Here is a 14,784-nt window from a genome sequence, read left to right as displayed (position 1 = left end):
ACACAGACAGATGGAGAGAAATATACTGTAGAGAGAGCGAAATAACAAGTGTGCTTCAAGATGAGCAGCTTACAGCCTCCACAACATGACAGCATTCTAAGTAAAGTGAGGCTTCAGAAATGAAAATTGTCTCATGTTCCTCAAACTGTAGCTGCATCTGTTGCAAGGTGTATTTGGGTAGTTTGATGCTTACCTTAGGAAGACAGTATTTGGGTAGCTGAATTCGTTTAAATGATTCCCTCATATAGGACACAAAGTAACTCGCCTGCCCTGACTTGGTAACCTGTGGAAGAAAAAAACGTCTTGCTTCAAGAGCTCTTGTGGGCTAATAAGCATAACGCTAGCTTGTCAAGTTCATATTTTATTGAGTATGTTAAACTCATCGATGTTTCAGGCATGCTGGCCTTCATTAAAATGAATCAATTTGAAATGTCAATGATTTTAACACACTCATTTTTTACTGCACCTTGACTTGAGGTCGTGGAAGGACTGACTTACCCCACAGAAGAACTCTATTATTTTTCAAACCTACACCATTGGAATGAAACTATATTCTAGAAGTGAAAATGTAGGTACAACTTAAATCCAGTTTTGGTAAATCGAGTTGAGCCATTTCAATACAAGAATTTACAAAAATTATAATGAAGAAATACATTTAAAATCAGAATTGTTTTTGTATAATTTAGGGACTTGATGCTACAGCACGGTAAGCAATAGAAGTTTATACACCAACATCCCAATTAAATACTACTGTATTTACAGTTACTGAACAAATGGTTTTGTTCTTCTCTACATGTCTTAGATGTACCACTACCACCCCTCCACTCTATGGCCCACACCACTTGATTTCTTATTTTCTAATCAACTAGAGGGATGGCGATTGTCTCCAAACAGACTACATTAGAGCTCTAATGGAATAATCTATCGAAAATCAATGGGCTACATTTTCACAGGCCAGATTTCTGAGGATGTTGCACTTGGCTGTTCCTTCTCCCCCAAGAGACATTCGAGAGGTGTTGAAGACTGCTTATTTCGTTGTAGCCCAATCGATAACCTCATTACTCTTTGTCAAGTTAAATCCAACTGCCCGAAGCAATGAAAGTCACAAGAAAGTCATCTGTACCGCCACAGCTCCCTGCACAACCTGGTCTCAGAGCATTTCATATTATTCTGTACAGAAATCCAAGACACTCCATTTAGTATGATATGTTACGTTTCGAATGGTATGTATTAATTTGTGGATGTCCATCACCCATTTTGTATGATATGTTACGAATTACAATTTGAATTATATGTTACGAATTTGCTAAATGTATGATAGTTACGAATTGTACCTAGGTGGCTAACGTTAGCTAGGCTAGGGGTTAGGGGTTAGGGTTAAGTTTAGGAGTTAGGTTAAAAGGTTGAGGTTAGGGTTAGGGTTAGGGGAAGGGTTAGCTAACATGCTAAGTAGTTGCAAAGTATCTAAAATGTAGTAAGCAGATGAAAAGTTGCTAATTAGCTAAAATGTTAAAGTTGCCCGTAATGAGATTAACGTTATACACCCACCATCCACCCCGACCAACCAACCTACTTTAGTTTTTGCCTCAAGTAACCATCTGTCTTATGTAACCATACCCAGCATAACATATCATACAAATTTGAGTGTCCGGAATTCCATTTACTATGTTACGCCTAGTCTATGAGACAAGCCAGCTGTGTCCAACTGGGCTATTTTCGCCAAAATCTATGATGGGGTCAATTCCATCTCAACTCCAATTCGATTCAGACATTGTATTGGATCATCATTTATGACCCAGACAGTTACTAATTATTTAGAATGAGAATTATTTTGTTCATTAATCGCATTTTCAATTAAATCCCTGAATTGACATAGTTGAAACAAATCAATTTACCACTGTACAATCCTACCATTTATCTACATACTCACAAATGTGATTTTTATAGGCAAGACGCAGCCCCACATAACCATAAACCCCACATTACATATCTGTCTCATTCTAAACCAAAAGAGAACACTTGAAGAGTATTTACTGTATGTCGTGTAAGTCTTAGCAAACCATTTCTACATCATATTATTAAATACTGTTACACAATAGGTGAACCTAAACCCTCATTAGTGCTGCAAAACTGTGTAAATGCAGGAAGAGCAAAGCTGACAGAGAAAGACAGACATCTTCAGCTGTAAATGGAAATCAATGGCAACAGGAGGCAGTAGAAATCAACTCAGTCATAATGACACACAATGCCATTGCCTAATGTGAGCCAATGTCATGTCAACCTAGTTGGCAATAACAACCTCAAATGCCATACAGATTCCTTGCCCAATTATAAGAAAAGCCTTTCAGCAGATGTGATGAAAAAACCACCTATTTTTTCAGCAGTCACAGAATCCTTCAACATCATAGGCAGCTTGGACAATAGATAATCAAGATCTAAGTGTAGCAGGTATTTGGAAAGAAAGCCATTTTGAAGACTTCAACGGTACAACACTGATTGGCCGCAACAGAAGAACAGAGTTCACAGAAAAACACAAGCCTTTTGTGAACGTATAAAAAGTACCGGAGAAATAGACAGATACAGTACACACCTGAACAAACACATAGTTGTCCTGAACAACCAGAGAATTTTTGTCTATGTATCCCGGGAACAGGTATTGTCTGTTTGATTCTGTGCATCGTTGAGCTCTGCACTTAACATACTGAGCACCTAACACAGAAGAGAACTAGATTAGTTGTCAGTAACAATCCTAGAAAAAACAACCAATGAGGAGAAATCACAAACGAATGGACTTCTGTCTATCTTTAGTGGGCACTACTCTTTCCAAACCAATTCTAAATGTTCTGGGGACAGGATAAAAATAGCATTCCTCTTGCACTGTGACAAAAACAAAAAAAGTGTTGATAATTCAATCATTGTCTCTCACATCACACAAGTAATACTATTTTGTCCCACCCAGAAATCTCAGTAACTGGTTTGATTGAATAAAATCTATAGTGTTAGTGTTTTTGGAGAATCAAGGTTCTGATATGGGGCACAAGGGACCGATTAAAGGGAAAAAAACTCTATCAATCTATTATATAAAGCTCTATATTTGTCAAGAGACTCCTACTCTGCTTTACAGTGCTTCTGGGACCTATCCTGCAGCCCAGAATGAGCCTTATCTTCCAGTGACCTCGCTCTAAATGGGAGGCAAGGGGTCCTTGGGGTCCTGCTACTGTGGGGGAGGGAGGCAAGCTACAGAGCAGCACTCACGTCCTTTGGCAATGTGGGTCTCCATGTGGACCACATCTGCCTCTCTGTCTAGCCCAGTTTGTGCCCTGCAACATAGGAGAGAGAGTTGATGGAAAACAGAGACGAAAGAGGACAAGAGTGGGGGAGGAAGGTGCAAGGTGCAAGGTGGAGGAAGAGGAGGTAGAGGAGGAGAATGAAAAGGGGGAAGAGGAGGACAGCAATTTAGAGGAGGACTAAGAAGAAGAAGAAGGTGGGGAAGAGGGGGTGGAGGGGATGGAGGAAAAAGAGAATGGGGAAGGGAAGGAGGAAGAGGAGGAAGAGGAGGATGAGGAAGAGGAGGAGGAAGAGGAGGGGGAAGCGGAGGAGGATGATGAGGAAGAGGAGGGGAGGAGGATTAGGAAGAAGAGGGGCGGAGAGGATGAGGAAGCGGAGGGGGAGGAGGATGAGGAAGAGGAGGGGGAGGAGGATGAGGAAGAGGAGGGGGCAGACAAGCGATTTAGAAGTAGGTGGATGGCCTTAAGAGGACAGTGGTAGCCTGTGATGGACAGCCTTATTCTGTGTTTCGCTTTACAGCACAGACAACACATCTCCATTTCCTGTACGCCAACTTCCAATTTGCGCCAGCCTCAGCAATTCATCTTAATTTGTGATAGCGTAAACAAAGGGAGACAGAAGCGGGAAAGCCTCCACACTACACAATTACTTAGGTTTGTGGTGCTCTCTTTCTCTCTCTCTCTTTCTCATTTTTAACATGATATAAAGGAAAGGTAAACTCTATTATATGTTACTATTCTAAAAACATTATATAGAGGCAAAAACATGTAATGCATTTAGTAAATACAAGCAGTTAAACAATTCATCCGTGAAACCATACATTTTCCAAACACATTATAGTCTTGTGTGGGGTGCTATTAGTCCATTCATGCTGTCCTTATTCATCAATTGTTTTGCTGTTCATGTGGGGAGGGTGTCCTCCAAACAATGTCCTTTCTTTTTCAGCCTGAGAGGCACTTGGGTTTGACACATAACGTGACTGACTGGGATAAACTGCATCACATCAATATGCCTTGTGTACGTGCACTTGAAATTACAGAATGACAACTAGCAAAAACAACATGTTATTCTTGGGCTTTAGAAAGAGGAGTCCATTATTCCCAGCTAGGTGATATGGGTTCAAGTACTGTAGGTTGGTTGTCATAATCTGTCAAGACCTGTTTTGACAGACACTAGTAAATCCATCTGACAGAGTTCAGTAGGGATCCATACATAACCTCCATTTACTAATTAGGAAAATTACTTTTGACCACACACTGAAGTTGGTCATTCAATTTACATTATGATTTAGTTTCTGTTTTTATCTTCACCAATTCGGGGCTAAAAGACAATGTGCTTTACATAATATTTTTCAAGATAGCTGCAAGATAGCATTTCTAATTTGCATATGAGATTCTATATAAGATACAAATGCTAAAGGAGTGTTTTCCCGAAAGGAGTGTTTCTAAATGAATATTGACAAACATGGGCAGGAATGAAATCATACCAGAAGAACCGGCCAGGAGTTACATTCTCACTAACCAACTGCCATTTTCTTCCAAAATCCATTGTGCTGTACACCTGACAAAACATGAATTTGATCAAACATTGTTACATCATGTCTGTATATTCCACCTTTACAATTATGTTATGCAGAACAAGTGATGAAAGAGCAAAATACAAAAACAGAATTTCTATCTTTCAACTTTGGACTTCTTTCAACTTGAAAGACTTATTTTCCATTCAACATGGAAATAAAAGTCCTGCCGCTTAGCCTACCTTGTTGTCAGGACTGCTAGCCAGCAGCCAGTTTTCCTGAGTTGGATGAAACAGCAGACCGTCCATGTAGAAGTTAATGGGATACTTCTCGAAGCTGGCACCTTCATCCGAGCTGATGAGTACACTTTGCTCCAGCTCTGGGTCGCTAAGCATCATTATCTAAAGTACAAAAGGAAGAGAAACAGAGTATAGATTATAGTGCTCAACGGAGGATATGATTGCATGATGTCATTGTGCAGCATTAGGAATAAACAGCAGCATTAAAGCATTTTTGATTAAAGTAAAAGCGACATGATGTACCAACATCCTTTTCAATAATAAACTGATCAACAAAACATCACAGCTTGTTGTAAACTATCTTAGTGTTTTTTTAGTATGGTAGTTTTAGTGAGGTAGTTAGTCATTGTGGGGTAGTTATAGTAGGGTAGTGTGGGGTATAGTAGAATAGTGTGAGTGTGGGGTAGTTAGTAAGGTGAGGTAGCAGAAATCTGTATAAACTGGTGTCTGGGTAGGATTATCGATTGGCACTAGGAACTAACCTGGGTGTTCTGTGTTCTTCAATGTGAATATACCAAGAATGACAATGTTGAAATATACCAAGAATGACAATGTTGAAATATACCAAGAATGATGCTGATAATAAATGTTGAAATGTTCTTTGGAGTCCTTGTCCTGGTCCCTCTAACTGGAGTTAACATCATTCCAGAAACTTCAGTCTTTACTCAACAATACTCTATAAACTTTACTTTAAGATGGTCCTACAAGCCACCATCAGTTTACTTATTTCACTGGATGCCAGAGTATTTCTGGTTTAGCCAACGCTACTGAGACAACAAAGGAGTTTACTATAGCAGAGAGAGAGACCCAGGCTAAGGAACAGCTGAATAAACATGTAACATTCTGGTTTTCACTGGAGTCCTTCACCATGGAGATGTGATACAAACCTTTCTCTTGTTGGTTGGGCAGACGTATAGGCAAGCCAAGGTTGACCCAACCTTTTTATTCAGTTTAATATAAGTGCTCCCATAGTCCACTGATCTGTGAACAGTAAAGAAGACCATGTAAGGAACACAGTATGAGTTTGTTCTCCATTGATATGGCTGGAGTAAGTCTAATACTTAGATATCTTTTTAAGTGCAGAGCCTGTGGTTTAACAGAAACGTGCCCGGCTGCTGCTCTTACCACATACAGTGCATTCAGAAAGTATTCAGACAGGATTCAAACAGGATCCAACTGAGCTCAATTTCAAGTCTCATAGCAAAGGGTCTGAATACTTATGTAAATAAGGTATTTATGCTTTTGCAAATATTTCTACAAACCTATTTTTTCTTTGTCATTATGAGGTTTTCTGTGTATATTTATAGGGATTTTTTCAAATGTAATCTATTTTAGAATAAGGCTGTAATGTAACAAAATGTGGAAAAAGTCAAGGATCTGAATACTTTCCAAATGCACTGTACTTACCCCATCGGAGACCAGAGTTCAATCCCTGCATTTTCCCTTCTGACTCTCTCTCCAACTTACCTGTTTCCCCCTCTGTTACAATGCTGTCTAAATCAGGGATGGGCAACTTTGATCGGGGCCACAAAAAAGTGCGTCAGCATACCCACATCCATACCCACACATGCAGCCATTTTAGCGGCCATCTTCTTGACAACAGAGAGAAAAACGTTTTCGATTTCCTGCAATTTTACACATTTTCCCATGGGGAGGAGAGACGATTTTGCAATTTTATAACAAATGTCATGTAATTCTACTCATTTTGCCATGGTTTCTATCCACAGTTTTATGCGAAAAAAGTAATAGCATATGAAAAAAATCACAACAGCTGTGATGAAAACGGGAAGTTTCGGTACAATTTTATAAAACCCGACAGATGGACCAGTGGCGCAGTGGTCACTACAGATCCTGGTTTGATCCCAGGCATGTCGCAGCCGGCAGCGAGCGGGGACCCATGAGGCGGCGCACAATTGGCCAAGCGTCGTCAAGGGTTAGAGGAAGGTCCATATGGGAGTTGCAGTGATGGGACAATACGCCTTTATGCGCAAATATTGATAATAACCATCATATCAAAGTAAACTTTGAGTTATGCGAGGATATGGTGTGTGGTCCTCCCACTACGACTTGGGAAACAATGTGGTTTATTAGGCTGAAGAACATTTTCATTATGATGAACTTCACAGGGTGGTGAAAGTGCACAGTGATCTTGATGCTCCTTTCCAATACATATTGAAGGTGTAATTCTGGTGACAAGATTATCGATGCTTGACTGCTGCTGACAAAAAATATATATTCCATATATATTATTATCCATAATGATCCCATAATGTAGAGTAGCCTAGCCACACAGCCTCTCTTTACTATATCTGCCAGCTGTTGAGCGCACATGCTGTCACGGCCGTTAAAAGAAGAGGACCAAGGTGCAGCGTGGTGAGCGTACATTTTCTTTTTATTCATAAAAATGACGCCGAACAAAACAATAAACACTACAAAAACAAACCGTAAAGCTAAAGGCTATGTGCCCTAAACAAAGTGAACTGCCCACAAACACAGGTGGGAAAAAGGGCAGCCTAAGTATGGTTCTCAATCAGAGACGATAGACAGCTGTCCCTGATTGAGAACCCTACCCGGCCAAAACATAGAACTACAAAACATAGAACATAGAATACCCACCCCAACTCACGCCCTGACCAAACCAAAATAGAGACATAAAAAGGATCTCTAAGGTCAGGGCATGACAGTACCCATCCCCCAAAGGTGCGGACTCCGACCGCAAAACCTAAACCTATAGGGGAGGGTCTGGGTGGGCATCTATCCGCGGTGGCGGCTCAGGTGCGGGACGCAGACCCCGCTCCACCACTGGCTCACCCCACTTTGGTGGCACCTCTGGTGCGGGGACCCTCGTCGTCGACCCCGGACTGGGGACCCTCATAGCGGGCACCGGACTGGGGACCCTCGCTGGAGTCTCCGGACTGGAGGCCGTCGCTGGATGCTCCGGACTGGAGGCTGTCGCCGGATGCTCCGGACTGGAGGCCGTCGCTGGAGGCTCCGGACTGGAGAACGTCGCTGAAGGCTCCGGACTGGAGGCCTTCGTTGGAGGCTTCGTGCCATGACTCCTCACTGGAGGCTTCGTGCCATGGATCATCACTGGAGGCATCTTGCCATGGCTTCTTGCCATGGATCATCACTGGAGGCTTCGTGCCATGGATCATCACTGGAGGCTTCTTGCCATGGATCATCACTGGAGGCTTCGTGCCGTGGATCATCACTGGAGGGAGGAGACGTATGGGCAGTCTGGTACGTTGAGCTGCCACAGGGCTCACCAGGTTGGGGAGACATACAGGAGGATTAGTTCTAGGCGCAGGCACAGGACTCACCAGGCTGGAGAGACATACAAGAGGCCCTGTCCTTCTGGGGACAGGATACACTGGGCCATGGAGGCGCACTGGAGGTCTTGAGCGTAGAGCCTGCACAACCCGTCCTGGCTGGATGGTTATTTTTGCCCTGCGGATGCGAGGCGCTGGCACAGGACGCACTGGGCTGTGCAGACGCACCGGAGACACAGTGCGCAGAGCCGGCGCAGGATATCCTGGGCTGTAGAGACGTACTGGCGGCTAGATGCGCTGAGCCGGCATCCTCCGACCTGGCTGGATGCCCACTCTAGCCCTGCCCATTCGGGGAGCTGGAAGGTAGCGCACCGGGCTGTGCACGCGCACTGGAGACACCGTGCGCTCCACCGCATAACACGGTGCCTGACCAGTACGACGCTCGCCACGGTCAGCACGGGGAGTTGGCTCAGGTCTCCAACCGGACTCAGCCACACTCCCCGTGTGCCCCCTCCCAATTTTTTTTGGGAGCTGCCTCTCGGGCTTCCTTGCTAGCCGTGTCCCTTCGGAACGCTGCCGCTCTGCTCTTGCTGCCTCCAGTTCCTCCCGTGGACAGCGATACTCCCCAGCCTGCCTCCAGGGTCCCTTACCGTCCAGGATCTCCTCCCAAGTCCATGAATCCTGGACACGCTGCTCCTCCTTACCAAGCTGCTTGGTCCGTTGTTAGTGGTAAGTTCTGTCACGCCCGTTAAAAGAAGAGGACCAGGGTGCAGCGTGGTGAGCGTACATTTTCCTTTTATTAATAAAAATGACGCCGAACAAAACAATAAACACTGCAAAAACAAACCGTGAAGCTAAAGGCTATGTGCCCTAAACAAAGTCAACTTCCCACAAACACAGGTGGGAAAAAGGGCAGCCTAAGTATGGTTCTCAATCAGAGACAACAATAGACAGCTGTCCCTGATTGAGAACCCTACCCGGCCAAAACATAGAACTACAAAACATAGAACATAGAATACCCACCCCAACTCACGCCCTGACCAAACCAAAATAGAGACATAAAAAGGATCTCTAAGGTCAGGGCGTGACACATACCCAGACCAGAGTAGGCACATTTGCTATTTAACGCAACAGTTTTTGTGACAAAGCTATTGGTAAATGTTGAAAATGCGATGGAAACACATTGCATTTTACATTTGTATTCGGTACATGAAAACGTACACGAAAAAGTACATTTTGTGTGCATTAGTCATCACGCAGTCATTTTTATCTGCAACAAGTCAGTTTGGTGGAAATACACCACAGGTGGGAAAATGTGAATTTTTTCTTCATGCACATTTTAGAATATTCGCATGAAAATCTGTTGCCAATTGGATGTGACTAGCTAGTGACTGAAATAACAAGAGAACAACTGCTGATGCACAACCAAATTTCTAAATTGCACCTTGTGTGCCAAAAAAAGATGTAAGGACAGTCTCTTTACATTTGATTACATTACATTCTTTCATATAATGAAGTACCTTTCAGAATTCAGTTAAACTCTGTTGTGCTTCAACTTGGTGAATGAAGTGTATTTTGTCTGGTAAGTTATTTAATTGAATGAGTGTACGATTGACCTAAATTCCTGAAGAGTGAGATGAGAGATGAGATATTTAAGCTTCTATGTCCACACAGTAGGCTATGCTGAATTGCCCCCCAGAAACAAACAAATGAAAGACATTAAAAGACATTTGCTTCTCTGAACGTTCTCTGTCCCTTATCTACAACTCCTAGTGTTGTTCCATAACAAGGGTAAATATGTCTCCCTCCCTCTCTATTCTACATAGTTATATTACCACTCACCAAACACACAACCCACTCGTCTCTCTCAGTTCTACCTGAGCGCCTCCAAATGTAATTTCATTGCATAATTGGATAGAAACCCAGGGTCTGCTATCGCTGCTTTTGCATTAAGCTGGATCATTCCATTGGCTGTTGAGACCATTTGCAAAGGTTTCCTCCTCAACTCTTTTGTATTTGTGTCTTAGAGCTCTTCATTGCCGTTGACAAATATCCCCAACTGTAGTTGGAAAGACGGCATCGTAAATGACGTTATTACAGTGGGAAGTTCCTTCACTAAGGGAAGCAGTCATTACTTTAAAACATGTACTGCAGGAGATGCTTGTTAAGATACCTTTCGTGAGGCACCAATTGATCTTCCCATTGCCATCCAGAGTGCCCCGGGGCTATATCCATAAATCCTTTATCGTATTATTACAGATATCATTTACTCTGTTTCTTTTCATAACATTCAAATGCTTTCCTTTTTTAATATCATACTAAGAGCCTTGCCGCATCCCCTGAGGTAGAGTCTAATTTACTGGCGGTGCTATTGTTAACCAGACACCTTGATGATGGAAGACCTGTACACAATATGGGCCTTCAAAACGTGTCAAGTCGGGTGTAAATCTTAGCGGTGCCTCTAGTGAAACAGAAATTAATTTGAGTCTCTCTGCTTGGTGAACTGATGGTCTTTTTGTCAGGTGTATTTTCAAAATGAAATGAGTTTCCTGTGGGCTTAGGAAAAGGTGAGAGGAAAAAATACAAGAGACCGTATCAGCCTCCATATAATCCTTAATGAATTCCATTCTTATTTATGATGTGACAGCATACAGTAACTCAACATACGATATAGGGTGAATGGATTGGTAGGCCTGCAGTTATTGCATGTACTGTGTGTATTGGCTCTGCAACAAATGGTTAGGGGCATTATTCAATCAAAACCAACATCAGGGAATTTCCTGGATGAGGAAAATCAACATTGACCAATAGCAAGGTAGTTGAGATAAGGCAGGTAGCCTAGTGGTTAGAGAGTCGATGAATCCCGGATCCGATGGGAAAAATCTGAGGGGAAGTGAGCTAGCAGCCGGAGGGTTGCTGGTATCTAATCCTTGATGCCGTTGTGCCCTTGAAGAAGGCACTTAACCCCCCACAACAGCTCCCCGGGGCACCCAACAGTGGTGTAGTGGAGGGTAAACACAAAACACAGTTCACCCACTTTACCCCCCAATAGTTTACCCACCTTTTGCGGAAAAATACATTGAAAGAATAGGAAGAGTTACTTTTTTCACCTGGACTGGCGATCACAGTTTATCCAGCTATTTTATTACCGCTGCTTCACTGGCGCCCAGGGTGGCAGCCCCCTGCCCCCCGCACCTCTCCAAAACTTGTACAGTGCATTCGGAAAGTATTCAGACCGCTTGACTTTTTCCACATTTTGTTACGTTACAGCCTTATTCTAAAATGTATTAAATTAAATGTTTTCTTCATCAATCTACACACAGTACCCCATAATGAAAAAGCAAAATCAGGTTTTTAGAAATGTTTGCAAATGTATTAAAAATAAAAACATAAATACTTTATTTACATAAGCTGTCAGGAGGGGTCAGTGGAAGCAGGTAGCTGACTAGTGGTGACTATTCAGCTTGATGGTCTGGGGGTAGAAGCTATTGGCTAATCTGTTAGTTTTAAGCATGATACTCCTGTACCACCCACTTCTGAGTGATTTAAGCGGGGAGAACAGGCCATGACTTGGGAGGTCCCTGATGATCTTCTTGGCCTTCCTGCAACACCTGATGTTGTATGTGTCCTGGAGGGCAGGCAGTGTGCACCCAATGGTGCGTTCGGCTGAGCGTACCACCCTCTGTAGTGCCTTATGGTCAGCAACGGAGGAGATGCCGTACCATGCTGTGATACAGCTCGACAGTATGCTCTCAGTGGTGCTCCTGTAAATCACTGCGAGGGCTCTCGGGGACAGAACACATTTCTTTAGCCTCCGGAGGTTAAAGCGTCGCTGTCGTGCCTTCTTCACCATGGTGTCCGTGTGGTTTTGAACATTTCAGCTCCTTGGAGATGTGTATGCTGAGGAACTTGAAGTTTTTGACCGCCTCCACGGCGGCCCCGTGGATGAGGATGGGGACGTGCCCAGCCTGATTCCTCCTGAAGTCCATAAACAGCTCCTTTGTTTTGCTGATGTTGAGAGAGAGGTTGTTTACCTGGCACCACACCATCAGAGTGCTAACCTCCTCCCTGTAGACCACATTGTTGTTGTTAGTAATCAGGCCTACTACTGTCGTTAGCAAACTTAATGATGGAGTTGGAACTGTGTGAGACCACGCAGTCGTGGGTATACGGGGAGTACAGGAGGGGACGCACGCTTGTGGGGCCCCGTGTTGAGGATCAGTGTGGAGGAGGTAATGTTGCATACCACCTGGGGGCGGCCCGTCACAAAGTCCAGGACCCAGTTGCATAGGGAAGAGTTCAGTCCCAGGGCCGTGAGCTTTGTGGTGAGCTTAGAGGGCACTATGGTATTGAAGGCCGAGCTGTAGTCGATGAACAGCATCCTTACATATGCATTCCTCTTGTCCAGGGGGGTGAGGGCAGTGTGCAGTGCAATGGGACAGTAGGCAAATTGGAGAGGTCGAGTGTGTCAGTGAGGAAGGAGTTGATATGGTCTTTGACTAGCCTCTCGAAGCACTTCATGATGACGGAAGGGAATGCTAATGGTTGGTTGTCATTCAGTTCAGTTACTTTCCCTTTCTTGGTCACAGGGATGTAAGTGAACATCTTGAAGCAGGTGCGGATAACGGCCTTAGCTAGCGAGTGATTAAAAATGTCAGAAAACACAACAGCTAGCTGGTTTGCACACGTGGCTAGGGTGCTGTCTGGGCCGACAGCCTTGCAAGGGTTAACACATTTGAATGACTTACATATGTCTTCCATGGAAACCGTAAGCACGTAGTCCTCGTTGTCCTCAGGGACTCTCCTCGGAAGCTCAGAATTGTCTTGCTCGAAGAGTGAGAAAAAGGTATGTAGCTTGTCCGGTAGGGCGGTGTTGGTGTCTGCGACGTGCCTGGCTTTCTTTTTGTAATCAGTGATTGTTAGGAGCCCCTGCCACATGCGCCTCGCATCCAACCAGCTGAATTGCTCCTCCACTTTGACCCTATACTTGTGTCTCGCCATCTTGATAGATCTGCCTAGGTCGTATTTGTACTATTTAACCATACAATCGTCCACGTTCACCTTGCCGTGTTCATAAGCAGCATCTCTCTCCTTCAGTTTCCCGACAAGGCTGCCATCAATCCACAGTTTTTGATTCAAATACATTTTGAAAGACAGCATCGGTATCACATCATCTATGCATTTTTTATGAATCCAGTGACGGAGTTGGCATATTCATTGATGTTATCCCCAGAGGCAACCCGGAACATATTCCAGTCCACGTAATCAAAGCAGTCTTGGAGCATGGATTCTGATTGGTCAGACCAGCATTGTACAGACCTGAACACCAGAAATTCCCTCTTGAGTCTTTGTTTGTAGGCAGGAAGAAGCAAAATGGAGTCATGGTCAGATTTGCTGAAAGGAGGATGGGAGATTATACCCATGTCAAAAAGGCATGTAGCAGTGGACCAGCATAGAATCTCTGCGAGTTGGACAGTAACAGCACGGTTCTTAAATTACTTTTGTTAAAGTCCCCCACAATAATGAACGCTGCCTCCGTGTACACGGTCTCCAGTTTTTTCAGGGTCCAATGAAGATCTTTGAGAACATTTTTGTTGTAGGCTTGTGGCGGAATGTACACAGCCATGGCGATAATACTGAGAGCTCTCTTGGAAGGTAAAAAGGGCGACATTTGATGACCAAGTATTCCATGTCGGGAGAGCAAAAGCTCTCAAGTTCCTGCACGTTTCCCCCGTCGCAACACTTGTTATTGGTCATAAAGCAGAGCCCTCCGCCTTTGTTCTTGCCAGAGAGCCCTTTTCCTATCCGCTCGATGAACTGTAAAACCAGCTGGTTGTATATAATTCATTTGGATGTTGGAGGAAAGACAGCTCTTTGAAAAACAGAGTATGTTAAAGAATCTGATGTCCCTCTAGAAGGAGATCCTCGCCCTGAGTTCGGCAAGTTTATTTCCCAATGATTAAACATTGGCGAGTAGTATGCTCAGTAATGAAGGACGGGTTGCCCAGTGTCTCAATCTCACTAAGCCGCCCCCCTCCCCCCGTCTCCCTCTCCGACAGCGTCTTCGTTTCCTACTCTCCGGTAGGACTCCCAGGCAACCCGGGGCCTCACAGGAGAACCATTGTTCCACTGTCTCCGGGAATTTGGGAAGGTCGGGTAGATGGTGAGTACCGAGCTGTGTGCTAGTCGTTTGAACAGACAGCTTGGTACTTTCAACATGTCAATACCTCTCTCAAAGACAAGTAGTGATGCAGTCAATCTCTCCTCTTCTTTGAGCCAGGAGAGATTGGCGTGCATATCATTGATGTTAGCTCTCTGTGTACATTTAAGGGCTAGCTGTGCAGCTCTGTTATGGGCCAAATGTAATGTGCCTATGTTCCTCTTTGTGTCACTTGACCATATGACTGGGCAG

General features: G+C 44.0%; 1 protein-coding gene across 1 annotated transcript in view; it reads right to left on the bottom strand.

Annotated features, from left to right (window-relative positions):
* LOC120017440 (VPS10 domain-containing receptor SorCS3-like) overlaps positions 1 to 14,784 on the bottom strand; it is a 64,930-nt gene that overhangs the window by 19,870 nt on the left and 30,276 nt on the right. Inside the window, exons 3-8 of the mRNA XM_038960186.1 lie at positions 5,991 to 6,084; positions 5,047 to 5,205; positions 4,775 to 4,848; positions 3,256 to 3,320; positions 2,591 to 2,709; positions 194 to 283 (exon numbers count right to left, since the gene is read on the bottom strand). Of these exons, the coding sequence (XP_038816114.1) occupies positions 194 to 283; positions 2,591 to 2,709; positions 3,256 to 3,320; positions 4,775 to 4,848; positions 5,047 to 5,205; positions 5,991 to 6,084 (601 nt within the window). The remainder of the gene's footprint in view (positions 1 to 193; positions 284 to 2,590; positions 2,710 to 3,255; positions 3,321 to 4,774; positions 4,849 to 5,046; positions 5,206 to 5,990; positions 6,085 to 14,784) is intronic.

The sequence above is a fragment of the Salvelinus namaycush genome, chromosome 22 (genome assembly GCF_016432855.1).
Source record: "Salvelinus namaycush isolate Seneca chromosome 22, SaNama_1.0, whole genome shotgun sequence".
Classification (NCBI taxonomy): domain Eukaryota; kingdom Metazoa; phylum Chordata; class Actinopteri; order Salmoniformes; family Salmonidae; genus Salvelinus; species Salvelinus namaycush.
Note: the sequence above shows the minus strand (reverse complement) of the source record. Positions and strands in the feature narration are given on the sequence as shown.